The sequence below is a fragment of the Bidens hawaiensis genome, unplaced genomic scaffold (assembly GCF_021521415.1).
Source record: "Bidens hawaiensis isolate Kalapana, Puna unplaced genomic scaffold, B.hawaiensis_p1.1 tig00021053_1, whole genome shotgun sequence".
NCBI classification, from domain to species: Eukaryota; Viridiplantae; Streptophyta; class Magnoliopsida; order Asterales; family Asteraceae; genus Bidens; species Bidens hawaiensis.
Window position 1 is genome coordinate 359,352 of NW_027493262.1, and position 16,933 is coordinate 376,284.

At 34.7% G+C, this 16,933-nt stretch overlaps 2 protein-coding genes across 2 annotated transcripts; one reads left to right on the forward strand and one right to left on the reverse strand.

Annotated features, from left to right (window-relative positions):
- Nucleotides 1-3,050: 3,050 nt before the first annotated feature.
- On the forward strand, nucleotides 3,051-3,294 carry LOC143562727 (large ribosomal subunit protein eL39y-like). The gene is made up of 2 exons (XM_077050457.1): nucleotides 3,051-3,150; nucleotides 3,236-3,294. Exons 1-2 carry the CDS (start codon nucleotides 3,065-3,067, stop codon nucleotides 3,282-3,284), a joined length of 135 nt encoding a protein of 44 aa, XP_076906572.1. The 5' UTR covers nucleotides 3,051-3,064; the 3' UTR covers nucleotides 3,285-3,294.
- Nucleotides 3,295-4,045: 751 nt separating this feature from the next.
- Nucleotides 4,046-7,510, reverse strand: LOC143562730 (uncharacterized). Its single transcript, XM_077050458.1, has 2 exons — nucleotides 5,076-7,510; nucleotides 4,046-4,400 (listed from the first exon to the last, which is right to left on the reverse strand). Exons 1-2 carry the CDS (start codon nucleotides 7,507-7,509, stop codon nucleotides 4,084-4,086), a joined length of 2,751 nt encoding a protein of 916 aa, XP_076906573.1. The 5' UTR covers nucleotide 7,510; the 3' UTR covers nucleotides 4,046-4,083.
- Between the last annotated feature and the right edge of the window lie 9,423 nt (nucleotides 7,511-16,933).

Here is a 16,933-nt window from a genome sequence, read left to right on the forward strand (position 1 = left end):
GACCCTACCATAGCATTGCTATTGGTGGGATATACTGAGTACGATGATGATGATGAATTTACTTCACTTTATTTTTTTTTTACTATTCAGTTTTAGGTCCACTGTTTTTGCGTATACATTGTTTTAATTTTTTATTACTTAAGTTATATTTTATTAATAATTTATATATGTTTTAACTTTTAGAAATATAATATAGGTCGGTACATTAACACATGGTTTTTATTCTTTTTATTTTTACTTTTTGTTTCAACTAATTATAATATTTAACAAACTATAATTTTTTAATCTTAAATTTAGATAAGTATCGGCTTTACATGTTGTATTTGTCAGCTAAAATTTCCTTAAACTTTGTTTTCATATTTGTTATGGTTGGTCTTTAAAATGACCAAAACTTTTTTCATGATTTAAAAGTGCCCCATCATCACATGTTTTTATATCCGCATTTCGACGTTTGATACTATGCCTTTAAAATATTATTTTTTTGCTTACTAATTCATGTTTGCCAATTTATGTTGGTACTGCCGATACTAATCGAATTTGTGTCGTTTCAACATTGTAACGTGCTAGTTTTTTGGTTCCACATATGATAATTTGTTGCATTTTGTCAAGAGAGATTTATTTATTTTGTTTAATTTCAATGTTGTAACCCAATACATGTTGATTTCACATCGACTCACAACGCATTCGTGGTTTACGTGTTTACTTATTTTTTTATTTTGTTCAGTTGAATTGTCTGGTTGCGAAGCACGAGGTACTAAATTCGAGTTACATTTAAAACAAGATACATAATTGTTTATGTGAAGTATACAATTTTATATCCATAGTAAAATAAAGATGTACCTTAATTTAACTTCTAACATCTAAATGCAAACATCCTTCTGATAATAAGTTGAAGGGTGTGGGTGCGATATGACCTACAAGAAGCCAAGTTGGCACCTAGATACCGACGGTAACACCGCCTCAGCCTGTTGTATCGTCCATTTGCTTGTATATAAAAGCCCCATGATTTCGTTTTTGTTTGACCATGAGACTATTGTGGAACAACTATTTTTGAGGTTTTTCTCTAAAGAAATAATAATAATAATAATAATAATAATAATAAGGGCTAGCATATCATATATACTCGTACACGATAAGACACGGACACGAAATATGTGTACATGTACACGGCACGAAAAATTATCATGTATATGTTTCTCAAACACGAACCGTTAAGACCAGGTATAGGCGATAAGACACGATAAGATCGTTGTTTTGAAACGCATGTTAAACGACATGGAGGGAGATCGGAGATGTGAAGACAGTGGCTAGCACCGCTACAACTCGAGAATTGGAGATGTGAGAATCGGAGACCGGAAGAAGATCATAGGAGGTTTGGATGCGCGCCACTATTGTTTGTGATACCTCTAGAGTTTTGGATGCGTGATGTATTATAGGTTTAAAGATTTAGGTTTAAGTATATAGGTTATATAACACCTTATATTATTATATTTTTTGTTAGTTAAAAAAATCTAATCAGGTATTAATAGGTAGTTAACAGGTAAACGGGTAGTTTATCTGTTTAGACACAAAAATAACAGGTCGATTTGTGTCTACTTGTTTAGTATATGAAACTTACTAAGTTCATACCCGATATTTGTTAAGATCGTGTAGGTTCTTATCATGTATTGTGTAAATTGCGAGCTCTAATAATAATAATAATAATAATAATAATAAAATGATACTAACTGGGCCCATTATTGGAGAAAACCCTAGTGTAGATGATAACTTACCTCACAGATCCGTCATCGTCATTTACCTTTTTACCGTTTAACCACCAGAGAAGAGAAAAAGAAGACTCAGCCAGCCATGGTAAATAAAATATTATCTCTCTCTATTTACTCATAAAGTCGTATTTTATTCGAATAACAAACCGTAATTTTTAGAATTTTACATTTGCTAATAATACAATCTTGTTTTAGTTGTATTTTAAGTATTTAAGTATATCATAGTTCACAGTTGAATGATCTGCATGGATTAGTTAGGGGTTTTTAATTAATAATTAACTGGATGCGAAAACTGGTATTATTTATGTTCTATAATTAAATCTGGAAGTAGAGGGTGCAAACGAGCCGACCCCGAGGCTTGTTTAACTTAAGTAGAGCTTGGCTTGGGCTAATTACTATTTATTAATTAATTCTTGTATATTTATAATTGTTTTTTTATATTTTTTTTTCAATTATAAATTTTTATATAACATAATATATGTTATTTATTTCTCATAACATTATATATTATGTATATTAATTAATAATATTATACATACCTTTATATATTAGGAGTATAAAGCTTATATGAATGATAGGCTCGTTGAAGTTTAAGCTTGCGAGCTGGCTCAAGCTCTCGATAAATGAAGCTTGCACTCGTGCTTGGTTATTTAACGAACTTACTTTTAGGCTCGGGCTCAGGCTCGTTTAAGCTCGGCTTCATTGAGCCTTTTCATGAGCCGATCTCAAGTAGCTCGCGAGTGGCTCGGCTCGTTTGTTAAACATTTGTCGAATAAACATGTCCGTTTTATGAACACTTTACCAAATGAAATTTCGTATCTGTGTTTGTTCGTTAAGGAATTTAGCTTAATTGGTTTGACTTTGTTGTTCAATGATCCAATGCTTCAATCACATTGCCTTTTCATTTGTGATTCATAAGTCTTTTTCTGTGAACTACACAAACAACTTTTTAGTTCATTTTACTAAATTTCAGCCCAACTCACTTTTACTTATGATTTTTGATTGTTTAAAATCATTTTGTATTAATATAGTTGGTTGAATTTGATGAACCTAAATACATTGCATATATTTATCTGTGTGGAACACGTTAATCATAAACGGTACACAGTTAAACCATGTAACCGGGGTCTGTTTTTCAAAATGGTTCGTTTGGCTTATTCTAAACCTGATTATTTTCAAGTTCGTTTTGTGTCCGAACTTGCTATTTGTTATTCATAAATGGTAAAAAGTTGATTTAATGTTGACTATTGTTAAACGTAAAGCGTGTTTATCATATATAGCCGTCACACAAGACGTTTATGATCAAGAAGAAGCTTGCCAAGAAGATGAGGCAGAACAGGCCCATTCCCCGCTGGATTCACTTAAGGACTAATAACAAAATCAGGTCAAAAGTTAAAACTGTATTTGAAATCATGTGTACAGTTTAAGGATGTTTTTATATTTTCTGACATACGGTTTGTTTGACACAGGTACAATGCGAAGCGCAGGCACTGGCGTAGAACTAAGCTTGGATTTTGAGGAGTTTTTGTTTGCTATTTGTCAAGTTCAACAGTTAATTATTTGGGAATTTAGGGTCGTTTCGTTTATAGTTATGGATTGATGAGCACTTGAAGTTTTTTTACATTGTTTTCTGCTGGTAAATTCATGTGTTGGCTACCTTATTATGAATTATTTATGTTTTCTAATGGTTTTCGGTGAAGAACGGTATGGTTTTTTAATGGCTGGATGAACCTTATCAAGCTAACATTGTGGGTTGTAATTTGCCACTTTGTTTTGATAAACTATTTTTGGCATAATGCATATGTCAAAACAAACTGATGTAGTAAGTTATTTGATTTCGGATTTATATGTTGCTTTTATTTTTCACCTGTGTTTTTGAGATCTTGGCTGGTTTGCAGCTGTGTGCTTCTATGTTACAAAATTTTTGGACGGTCCATTTTGACTCGAACCTTGTATGACTCGTTATTGACTTGGTCGCGATTAAAAAAGTCCGAATTGTCATGACTAGAATGCCTAAATTATCAAGACGAAAAGCAAAAAACCATCGCTCTTTAGGATTGTCTATCAATCCAATATGTATATACACAATAGGAAAGCTTTCAACTCACTACAAAAAGCACACAAAAGATATAGAAGCATTAATTTAATGTTTTACAGCATCATTACAAGCTTCATTATTACATCTAGCTTAGCAATTCACAACACAAGATTCTAAAACAAGGAAAGAAAGCTATTTTACAAACAACATATCAAAAATTTCATAAACTAAACGTCTAAACTACTTGACTTAAACATTAACAAAATCACATCGAGTTCCTCATTTCTTCACGGGATCCAACTGTGAAAGAATCTTCAAAACGTTTTCCATTGAAGGTCTATCCGACTGCTTGCTTGTAGTGCAAGCAAGAACAACTTCAAGAACCAGTTTTATCTCTTCCTGAACCGACTTTGAAGATGAAGAAACAACCACTTCATTGTCATCATAAATTTCCTTCAATAAAACGTCTTTAGACGTTTTGTGCACGCTTATTCCACCATTTTTTCGCTTCCCGTTTGTTAAAACCTCCAAAACTACCTCCCCGAAGTGGAATATATCATCCTGTAGGTCATCTTCCATGAGACCCTTGTATTCACCTGTCATATTATATATTATCGATTAAGGTTATATTTTATCTCTAAAGGGTCAAACGGTTACAAAAGATTAGAAATATAAAACGGGTCAGATGGGTTAAACTACTTAAAAGTCGCTAGAAGTATAGTTTTTCTACATGAACTCACATAATGTGTTTTATTCAAAAGATCAGATTATTATTTAAACAATATAACTCATATAACCGCATCTGTAAAACCACATATTTTTAAAAATACTAGAAAAAAGTTGGACATATAGTGTTTTGGGTCAACCACTCGTTTAGCATGTTTGTTTCGTACTTCAAAATACATGTGTAAACGAGCCGGTTTGTTTAGTACCACGGGCTGAAATGTTGAGCTCGACCTCTGCTTGTAAAAGACTCGAACTGGCTAGTGGCTCATTAAACCAGCTCGCTTATTAAAAAAGTAATGGTTTTACATACATGTAATGCTGAATTTATAATTTGTATGTATTAAAATTTGTGTAATGATTTTGATTTATAATTTATTTATATGTATTAATATTGTGCTTTAATTTTAACAAGCCAACAAGTTGAGATTTCCTTCACTCGGGCTTAGCTCGCTTACAAACCAAACCGGCTCGGCTCGTTTAACCTTACTTTTAAGTAAAATATTATTGTTAAAAGCAGTTTTATTTTCAATTAACTAAACCCATACCTGTTTCCATTGCAGATATTGTTTTAAACCCAAATTCCACCAACCGCGGCTCCATATTCTCATCAAATGCCACATTACTCGCCTTCAAATTTCCATGAGGAATCGTCGGATAACACTGATGATGAAGAAAACATAACCCTTTCGCAATATTAACCACAAGCTTATGTTTTGAACTCCAATCTCTTTTGATTCCAATCTTTTCATCAAGATTCCCATTAGGCAAATACTCAAACAACAAATAACCAAGATTCTTATTATAACAAAAACCCAACCACCGAATCAAATTCTTATGCCTTAAACTTCCCATTCGGGTAACAAAATCCAACAAAAGATTTGAACTTTTCGCTCCCCACTCGATCTTTTTCACAACTACCGTCATCCCAGTCAGCAAAACCGCTTTGCAGACCGAGTTTGATGAGTACGAGGCTTCCACACGTTCAATGGACTCGAAACTTTTTAAAACTTCAGCTGTAGTGATTTCAGGTAACCCGAATGACACCATTTTCCAATGGCGGGTACTTTGTCTTCGGTAGTAAACGATCCCGAACAGGAAACACGAGAGTACAACCACGACAGCGCATAGTACAAGTACCCAAGCAACCTTGTGATTCCTTCTACTTCCCAATTCTATTCCAATCTGATGACATGGTCTTGCAACAAGTTCACCACAAAGGCTCGGGTTTCCAAGAAACGAACGACTATCGATGGATTTAAACGTGTTTTCCATCGGCATAGAACCCGAAAGATCATTATATGACAAGTTAAGAAATTTTAACTTTATCAAGTTTTTAAACTTGATAGGTATTTCACCAGAAAGATTATTTTCGGCTAAATTCAACGTTTCAAGACTCTCGCAACGCGAAATGCTTTCTGGGATTTGACCCGTTAAGCGATTCCCATTTAACTCAACGACGGATAACGACTTGCATAACGAAAATTCAGGAACTTTACCAGAAATATTGCAAGATGAGGCCGAAAAGTTTTGAAGAGCGGGTAACGACCATATTTTTTCGGGTAAAATCCCTTCAAGGTTAGGATTATTCGACACGCTAAAATGTTGAAGATTAGAAGCACGAATAATATCAAAAGGAATCCCACCCGTAAACCGATTATAAGATAAATCAACATAAGAAACATCCCTAAGAACCTTGAAATCCAAACTAATATCACCCGAAAACACATTATCTTCGAGTCTAATCCGAATAAGCGAAGAGCAATTCGAGATAGCATAAATCCCACCCGAGAAATAATTCAAAAACAACATTAGTCGAGCCAACTCGCCTCGCGAACAAATGTAAGGTGGAATCACACCCCCAAAATCATTAGTTGAAACATCAACCAATTTAAGCTTTGAATGTTTCCCCAATTCTTGTGGAAGTTTACCACTAAACAAATTATCCCAAATAAGCAAAGTTTCAAGGCTTGGAAGCTTAGCTATACCTTCAGGAACAGAACCATTCATATCATTACACATCAAACTCAGCAAACGTAGATTCTTTAAATTAGAAAATCTCTCCGGAATCGGTCCGGTTAACATATTATCCGAAAGATCCAAGTTTGAAAGCGTCGAAATGTTACCGATTTCACCAGGGATCAACCCGGAAAGCAAGTTCTTGAACAAAAAAAGCGTTTCGAGTTTCGTTAATTCACCTAATTCTTTTGGTATCACACTAGAAAGATTAGCATCAGCTACATCAAGATACTTTAACTCACTCATATTCCCAAATTGTTTAGGAATACCACCTTGAAACATATTATAACCAATTTCCATATGAGTCACACTTTTAAGGTAACCAAGCTCAACTGGCAAGTTCCCAGTTAACAAATTACCAGAAAGATGAAGGAACTTTAGATTTTCACACAACCCATACTCGCCTGGGACCGAGCCAGTGAAATAACTCCCAGCAAAGTTGAGAACTTTGAGTGAAGTATTTGCATTTACGCAAACTCCAGATGGAAGCGGTCCGGTGAAGCTGTTACTGAATGCATCAAGAACTTCTAGCTTATGGAGATTCAAATGTTCGAGTGGGAAGACGCCCGAGAAGTTGTTATGGCTGATGTCTAGTGATTTCAGGTTTGTGAGATTGAATATCTGAACTGGGAGTGGCCCGGAGAATGAGTTGTGGCTTATGTTGAGGTCGGTTAATTCGGTTAGTTGGTTGAATACATGATTGGGTAAAATTAAATACCCGCTGAGGTTTTTGAAAGAGAGGTTGATGTGTGTGAGTTTGGTTGAGTTTTGGGTGCATTGTATGCCGGTCCATGAGCACGCGTGGATATGAGGGTATGGGGTTGGTTTGTAAGGGATGATCCAGTCGGATAAGACGTTGGGCGGGGTAATGAGGTTTGATTTTAAGGTTAGGAGGGCTTGTGAGACGGGATCGGAAGCGGAGGAGACGGAGGAGATGAGGAAGAGGATGAGGATGATGAGCATGGTGTTTGAGAAGTGAGTGTATAAATGAAGAAATTGAATGTGAAGGTGGTGAATTTGTGGTTGGTTTATTAATGAATATGAATGCATTGGGTGTGAAAATTTTGCATGATTTTGAAAGGAGGAATGACATAATAATGTAGACGTTTAAATTGTTTTTTTGAGGCATATGGGACCAGGAAGTAAGATAATAAGTTTGTGAAGTCACTGTGTGTTGTAACGGAAATTGATCGGTATTGGTTTAGTTTATTATGTTAATGACCCGTTTCAATGCGGCAATGGCTCCTTTTTTACACATGAAAATGTAATCACAAAAAGGTCAAGTCTTAAATTTTAACCGTAATATATAACCAAGCAAAATGTTTTTAAATACTTTTAGTTTTTCTTTCTAGTAAAATGTAAATTAATAAAATCATTTTAAAAAATCTAGAAAAGAAAAATGAAGCTAAAAGGGAGAAAAAAGAAGGGAATAAGACCATGAGTAGTCATAAAACCCGTGACCCAGTCATTATGTGTCACGTGACGTCCAGTCAGAGTTATGGCATTTTACAAAAACATAGTGTAGTCATAAAGCCTCACCACCAGGCGTTATGCGTCACCTGGCGTCCCGTCACTATTAATTTTATTTGTTTTTTTTAAATAATAATTCATTTAGATAATTAAACATAAAATGAAAAATCTACATTAAAATTAAAAAAAAAATACATTAAACTCACAAATAAAAACTAAACTATATACATTAAGTTAAAAAAAAAACATAAATAATACTAATAAGACTACATGTTTTTTTCAAAAATTTCCGCTCCAAGTTATTGTATATCTTTGAGTCGAATGTTTTCTCGGACATCCACGTTGGCTCAAACCGTCGCGAGTCTCCGGGACGGGTTGTGTCTCCGGGTTGAATTGTGTCTCCGGCATCGTCTCGTCGCCGGGTTAGGAACCCGAACCGGCAAAAATGTGTGTGGTTGGGTTTTGAAAACCGGGCACGGTATTTGGGACAGGGGCTCCGGTTGTGGATTATTCGGGCCGGGATTGTTTGTGTTGTCTTGTCGGGCATATTGACCGAAACCGAGAACATTTTGGTTGTTAAACGGAAACATTTTGGTAGTAGTAGAATTGCGTAAAAAATATGTGATAGAGAAGTAGTAGAATTGTGTAAAAAAATTGAGGTTTGGGTTTGTTTTTTTAGTATATTTGTGTTAATATTTAAAAAGTTTTTTTTTTAATTCCAATGGATATATCCCAACGGATATATTTTTAGAAACATGTGCCATACCCGCGTTATGTGTAAAACGCTGGAAAAAACTTCACCCAAAACAGGGGGGGTGTGCCCCTGACGTTATACACCAAAACGCCTCTATAATGCTTGGAGTACGCATGGTCAAAGCATAAAAGATATTCGAACCTTCACACTCGATTAACATACTCTTAACACACATCGCTCTACAAAGTACGAACACATGGTTTTTGTTACAAGTTATTTTTCTACCTATTGATATTTATTTAAAGACGAAGTCATTTCTTGGCACAGAACCCAAAAATGCAAGTTTCATATCATTGATCTTTTATTAAGAGTGAACAGTGGTTTTCGTCTATATGGTTTGTCTAAATTAGCGGTTTTACTCTAATAGTTTTAAATTTGCGATTTTCGTCCTTGTGTTTTCATTTCACTTGCAATTAAACCCAAATTCATTAACCCCGTTAAGTTTGGTCGTTAAACTCATTAGCGTGCCCCTCACGTGAGGGGCATTTTTGTCATCTTTCTCCCCAAATAAACCTCAGTGGTAATTCGCAAGCCCCCTCACGTGAGGGGCTAGGGTCTATTTGAGGAAAAAAGGACAAAAATGCCCCTCACGTGAAGGGTACGCTAATAATTTTAACAACCAGACTTAACAGGGTTAATGAATTTGGGTTTAATTGCAGGTTAAATGAAATCACAGGGAAGAAAGTCACAAATTTGAAACTTATTGGACTAAAACTGCTGATTTAGACAAATCACATGAACGAAAACCACAATTTACTCTTTATTAATAAGGAAACCGTGAACCTAGTAATGTTTAAAATTTTCTTTTTTAGTTTTAGATTAATTAGTAGGATATTTTGGTCCTTGAAATGAATGATATTTTGGTCCCTAAGGGGCTTTTTGTTTACATCTGAATGGAACTATTTAGATGTAAACATCTTATTCATTCAGACTTCAGATTGTTTGGTTTCAAACAGAAAAACATCTGAATAGTTAAAATTATATCTGAATCATTCAGACTTACTGTTGTTATTGAATACTCATTCAGATCTGACTCATTCAGATCTGAATGAACCAAACAGCCCATAAAAAAACAAATCCTATTTAAAAAACTAACACCAAAACAAATGATCATTCATTTCAAGGACCAAAATATCCTACTAATTAATGTAAAACTAAAAAAGAAAATTTATTTTGTCAACATGCATTTTGGATTTTTGTCAACATACACTTCTTTTTCCTGTAAACTGTAGTTTACATACAAGTAAACGACAATTTATTTTGTGATTTTATTTGTCTTTCTCCTCAAAGGTGTATGAAAACCGGGACGTTTTTTTGAAACGACTGTTATACTTTTATACCTAATGAGATTATGCCATGCGATATATTCTCATGGGTTAATTCTTGGTACCAATTGTCAAGTTTATTCCGGATCTGATTGGAAAGCTAGACGATGGCTGTCACCATGACACCATGCTGACTTTAGAGTTACCGGCGGAAAGTGATAATGAGAAGTTTGCTATTGCTTGCAGCCAAAAATGGAAACTCTATATGTGACTAAAGAAATATAGACAAAAGAAGTCAATCTATTATATGTGGGTATGTCTAGTTGTCTACTTCGTACCACCTAAGAGTTTGACACATCAATGAAAACGCATGTGGATGGTGGCTTTCAAAGGAAGAATTAACTTTCCAAAGATTGGAAATAATGCCTTAAGGAAGATGGATAAGTGATACTGTTTAAATAATTTTAGATATATATAGGTTTGTTCCTATGTTGTTCATAGGTGATTGTTGCTTTTCTTCAAACTCACAAGATTCTTGCCTAGAATGAGAATAAAAGTTGAGATTAGCATGAAGGTGAAAAAGTTGAGAACAATATTCAGTTGTGACTTGTGACCTTTTCCCAAACTTTGTGAATGGAAAACTTAGTTTTTGATTTTAGAACGAACTAAACCGAACTAGCTAAGGATGAGTTTTTGAAAATATTGTTAGTTGAAACTGAGAACCATCACGGATCAATGATAGTTACTTCCTATATGGCTTGGGTTGTCCTCAACCAAAAGGCTATGTATAATGGACTAACACAATTTGTCAAATCAACCCAAAAGAATGTGGAACACCACCCTCGGTGCATTTTTGGGCAAAGGGGAAGTGCAAACAATGAGTGTGGGGGTGTGGGTTGCGAGTGTGTTTTGTTTAATTTTATTGACCAATCAGATTCGTACATCTTTTATTATCTTTATCGTAATTTTTTTTTCTTTATTTAGTTTCGTATGAAACATCTACACACTTTAATTAATATGATTAGTGATGTCATTCTCTATCGGAAGTGTGACGAAATTGTGTTTTTTTAATTTTTTTTTAAGTAAAACTATTACAAATAACCTTAAACTTCTAAGTAATATGGAAAAAAGAAATAACAGTCAGAAGTATTTAATGACCTAATAAACAATAATAAGTTTATCAATTTTATTTTATTTTATAAGATATAATAAAATTTACTAAGATATTCATCAAAGAAAGAAATACATTAAATTTCTATATAAATATTCAATTTAAATCACCTTCTATTCATAGCATTAATCACTAAAATTAACAATTTGACAATTAAATGCTCCAAATTTTGTAATTATTTTTAAGAAAATATTTCATATTTTTTGATTAAACAACTATGGTATATTTTACTTCACATACTAATTTCATGCTTCAAAGGAATCACTAAATTACTTTTTATCTCCTGTATTATGGGAATTGTTTTACATTATTCGTTTATAATATTTATATATTTTTGAATTTTAATTTTATTTATTTGACAGAAGTTAATAATATACTTAGTATTTAATGATGAAAAAGTTTCACAAATAAATGGGATGTTATAACCCGGTTTAAAAGTTATTTGGGTTTGATGAGACCCATGACCCGCTTATTATTTTACTATAAAATTATTTTTTAATTATAAACAATATACATATTTTTTTAAAGAAATCAGATATCACCATTTTATGGGATTTTCATATTAAATATTTGATGAGATTAATTTTTAATTTAATGAGATGTTATAAACCATTTAAGGAATATATGGGTTTGGTGAGACACATACCCGTAAATTCAAGTCAAATGCATGAGAAACCACAATTTACAAATGATGCAAATTGGTGGCTTGGGAGAATGTAGGGAGCAACAAGAAAGCTTTAAAAGTTTCGTTTATATATATATATTATAGACTAGGTTATGTGCCCGTGTTTTAGACGAGTTGGACAACTTCAATTTTGAAAGTGATAACATTTGATAAATAAAGTTGAATAATACATTAAGTAAGTACAAAGTTAAATTATAACTACTATTCACAAACTTAAATATAAATCATAAATCTTTAAATACTTCTTTCGATACAAAATTAAATAATACACTAAAAATATGGTAGCAACTAAAGTTAAATAGTATTATGAGAACATAAATGGTACAATCGATACGAACCAACCATCAATAGAAGAAAACGTTCGATTAGTTGAAGAATGTACAGTAAAGGAGAATCGATAAATTTTTGATGGACAAAATTTGGATAAAAAAAAAAGATGTTACGTTTACAGGTGAAAAGAAGACGAGTCGAGTTCAATTAAAGATCCACGTGTTTTTAACAATAAATCCGTTAAATAATAAAAATGTTTAGTAAATAAGCCTAACGTTTTTAAAAAATATATAAAAAGAACTTTAAAAATATGTATAATTAATAGGAGAGAGAGACAGGAAGAAAGAATAACAATGCATAAGAGAATGACATGTGGTATGAGAAAACTTTTATTTATTATATAGTATAGATTTTATCCAAAACATATATAATAAAGAAAGGAATATTACTTTAGAAAATGTAAAAAAAGAATAAGAAAATGTGGAAGAGAATATAGCCTCCTTTATTTTTGACTTTTGCTAGGCATCTTTTCTTAAGGAATCCAATTACACGATACTAGTGAGCACATATAGTTTTTAATATCTTATCCTATAAAAACAAATGTTTATGGATATGTGTTTTTAACACTTAAATGTTACAAGATTGAGCTTTTACCTTGTATAATACCCTGATCACCTTAACACCTTATTAAAGTAAAAACGACATGTATGCATAGTTTTCTGTATGGTGAAAAAAAATACTTGATTCCCTATTAAATAAATACATAAATGTATCAGACTGTATGTAATAGATGGAGCGCATATGAGAGCGTTTTCTGTTATGTGACATCACGTCACCATGAGGGCCTTTTGGCTAAAAAGGGTGTTGTGGATGGAGCTATTTTTAATCAATATCTTATATTATTATTTTTGATTTTTCTATTAAAATTAAAGCAATTAAACGTCACCTACCACTTTGTCCCTCATCACGCACTTTCCACAAAGTGCAACCCCCCCCCCCCCCCCCCCACCTTCCAAAGCGTCCCGGGGGTGGTGTTCCCCAATGTTTTAAGGTTTTTGGGTGTGGGAAGCACCCCACTACACCTGGTCTCATTAATGGATAAAATAGTTTCTAAATATCTCATGATTCTCGTCTGAACTAAACACCTCAAACATGGACGAGCTTAAATATGAATTACTAAATACTGAGAATATATCTAATTCTAATTTGTACATAGCAATAATTTTCTTCTCGTTGTTATTGTCAGGTGTACTTGACGAAGATCTTTTTATACATTGACGGTCTTTGTTATTAACGTAGTGTATATAACGATAAGTACATGTATTCGACGGATGATATACTATAATTCTTAATATTGCATTTTTGTTCTTTAGTTGTATCAACCGATGAATACAATACCCATGTATGTTAATTACGAAAAGGTCATCGTGTTTAAGAGACTTGTGATTGAACAAAGTGAAAAGAGTTAAATAGACTTGTGATTGAACAATTTTGCCCGATTAATGATCTAAACAAGATCATGAAGGATTTCATGAGACTAGAGGTTGGTAACATGACTCGTAGGGAGTACACTACGTACCAAATCTAATGAAATGTCTTGCATGGTTCCTAATTTAGTGGCTCCTGAGGCCAAAAGGATCACGCGACATGTTCACAGATGGCCTAAAACATGACTCTGATTATTGTTGGCAACTAAACCTGGCACGTTTCAGTCTTGAGCTTAGTGGAATGTTATATAATGAGTGAGATGAAGTGCCTTTGTCTAAAGCAAAAGAGAAACGGGTTGGCATCAACAACAAGAGTAAATGGTTCCATGATGAAAATCTAGTAGTTTGACAAAACACCACTCATAAAGATAAGTAGGAAATCAGTTTTTACAAAATCCAAATGTTTACAACCTAAATCCGTTCAACAAATGACTTGAGCGCTAGAAATAAATAACGAGTTGAACATATATTGAAATTTATGGTTGCCATGATAACATCGGCTTTTCTTGTTGCCAAGTAATATTATAAATTTATAAGTTTAAACGCAGTAAAATTAATTAGAGGTGGCAAATGGGTTGGGTTGGGTTAAAACGGGTCATGGGTCGGAACGGGTTAGGGTTGAAACGGGTTAGGGTCGAAACGAGTCACTTAAAAAAGGGTTGTTTTGGTTCGGGTCGGAACGGGTTAGAGTCAACAGGTTCGGGTTATAACGGGTCAAGGTTGGAACGGGTCAAAACGGGTTTTGGTCAAAACGCGTTTAAGCGATTTTTCAGGTCGTTTCAGCGCGTAACAGCTCGTTTAAGCGATTTTTCAGTTCGTTTCAGCACATAACAGCTCGCTTAAGCGATTTTTCAGTTCGTTTCAGCGCGTAACAGCTCGTTTAAGCGATTTTTCAGTTCGTTTCAGCGCGTAACAGCTCGTTTAAGCGATTTTTCAGTTCGTTTCAGCGCGTAACAGCTCGTTTAAGTGAGTTTTAAGTTCATTTCAGTGCGTAACAGCTCGTTTAAAGCGATTTTTCAGTTTGTTTCATCACGTAACAGCTCGTTTAAGCGATTTTTCAGTTCGTTTCAGCGCGTAACAGCTCGTTTAAGTGATTTTTCAGTTGGTTTCAGCGCGTAACAGCTCGTTTAAGCGATTTTTCAGTTCGTTTCAGCGCGTAACAGCTCGTTTAAGCGATTTTTCAGTTCGTTTCAGCGCGTAACAGCTCGTTTAAGCGATTTTTCAGTTCGTTTCAGCGCGTAACAGCTCGTTTAAAGCGATTTTTCAGTTCGTTTCAGCGCGTAACAGCTCGTTTAAAACGATTTTTCAGTTCGTTTCAACGCGTAACAGCTCGTTTAAGCGATTTTTCAGTTCGTTTCAGCGCGTAACAGCTCGTTTAAGCGATATTTCAGTTCGTTTCATTGCGTAACAGCTCGTTTAAGCGATTTTTCAGTTCGTTTCAGCACATAACAGCTCGCTTAAGCGATTTTTCAGTTCGTTTCAGCGCGTAACAGCTCGTTTAAGCGATTTTTCAGTTCGTTTCAGCGCGTAACAGCTCGTTTAAGCGATTTTTCAGTTCGTTTCAGCGCGTAACAGCTCGTTTAAAGCGATTTTTCAGTTCGTTTCAGCGCGTAATAGCTCGTTTAAGTGATTTTTCAGTTCGTTTCAACGCGTAACAGATCGTTTAAGCGTTTTTTTCAGTTTGTTTCAGCGCGTAACAGCTCGTTTAAGCGATTTTTCAGTTCGTTTCAGCGCGTAACAGCTCGTTTAAGCGATTTTTCAGTTCGTTTCATTGCGTAACAGCTCGTTTAAGCGATTTTTCAGTTCGTTTCAGCACATAACAGCTCGTTTAAGCGATTTTTCAGTTCGTTTCAGCGCGTAACAGCTCGTTTAAGCGATTTTTCAGTTCGTTTCAGCGCGTAACAGCTCGCTTAAGCGATTTTTCAGTTCGTTTCAGCGCGTAACAGCTCGTTTAAGCGATTTTTCAGTTCGTTTCAGCGCGTAACAGCTCGTTTAAGCGATTTTTCAGTTCGTTTCAGCGCGTAACAGCTCGTTTAAGCGATTTTTCAGTTCGTTTCATCGCGTAACAGCTCTTTTAAGCGATTTTTCAGTTCGTTTCAGCGCGTAACAGCTCGTTTTAGCGATTTTTTAGTTCGTTTCATCGCGTAACAGCTGGTTTAAGCGATTTTTCAGTTCTTTTCAACGCGTAACAGCTCGTTTTAGCGATTTTTTAGTTCGTTTCATAGCGTAACAGCTCGTTTAAGTGATTTTTCAGTTCTTTTCAGCGCGTAACAGCTCGTTTAAGCGATTTTTCAGTTCGTTTCAGCGCGTAACAGCTCGTTTAAGTGATTTTTCAGTTCTTTTCAGCGCGTAACAGCTCGTTTAAAGCGATTTTTCAGTTCGTTTCAGCGCGTAACAGCTCGTTTAAAAGCGATTTTTCAGTTCGTTTCATTGCGTAACAGCTCGTTTAAGCGATTTTTCAGTTCGTTTCAGCACATAACAGCTCGCTTAAGCGATTTTTCAGTTCGTTTCCAGCGCGTAACAGCTCGCTTAAGCGATTTTTCAGTTCGTTTCAGCGCGTAACAGCTCGCTTAAGCGATTTTTTCAGTTCGTTTCAGCGCGTAACAGCTCGTTTAAGCGATTTTTCAGTTCGTTTCAGCGCGTAACAGCTCGTTTAAGCGATTTTTCAGTTCGTTTCAGCGCGTAACAGCTCGTTTAAGCGATTTTCAGTTCGTTCTCAGCGCGTAACAGCTCGTTTAAAGCGATTTTTTCAGTTCGTTTCAAACGCGTAACAGCTCGTTTAAAGCGATTTTTCAGTTCGTTTCAGCGCGTAACAGCTCGTTTAAGCGATTTTCTTCAGTTCGTTTCAGCGCGTAACAGCTCGTTTTAGCGATTTTTTAGTTCGTTTCATCGCGTAACAGCTGGTTTAAGCGATTTTTCAGTTCTTTTCAACGCGTAACAGCTCGTTTTAGCGATTTTTTAGTTCGTTTCATAGCGTAACAGCTCGTTTAAGTGATTTTTCAGTTCTTTTCAGCGCGTAACAGCTCGTTTAAGCGATTTTTCAGTTCGTTTCAGCGCGTAACAGCTCGTTTAAGTGATTTTTCAGTTCTTTTCAGCGCGTAACAGCTCGTTTAAGCGATTTTTCAGTTCGTTTCAGCGCGTAACAGCTCGTTTAAGCGATTTTTCAGTTCGTTTCCTTGCGTAACAGCTCGTTTAAAGCGATTTTTCAGTTCGTTTCAGCGCGTAACAGCTCGTTTAAGCGATTTTTCAGTTCGTTTCATTGCGTAACAGCTCGTTTAAGCGATT

Bases quoted from the DNA above. Each gene is read 5' to 3' on its own strand.
- LOC143562730 (XM_077050458.1), bottom strand. From the start codon at position 7,509: ATGCTCATCATCCTCATCCTCTTCCTCATCTCCTCCGTCTCCTCCGCT. The intron at 4,401-5,075 runs GTATGGGTTTAG...ATAATATGACAG, and splicing joins AATATCTGCAATGGAAACAG to GTGAATACAAGGGTCTCATG.
- LOC143562727 (XM_077050457.1), top strand. From the start codon at position 3,065: ATGATCAAGAAGAAGCTTGCCAAGAAGATGAGGCAGAACAGGCCCATT. The intron at 3,151-3,235 runs GTCAAAAGTTAA...TGTTTGACACAG, and splicing joins AGGACTAATAACAAAATCAG to GTACAATGCGAAGCGCAGGC.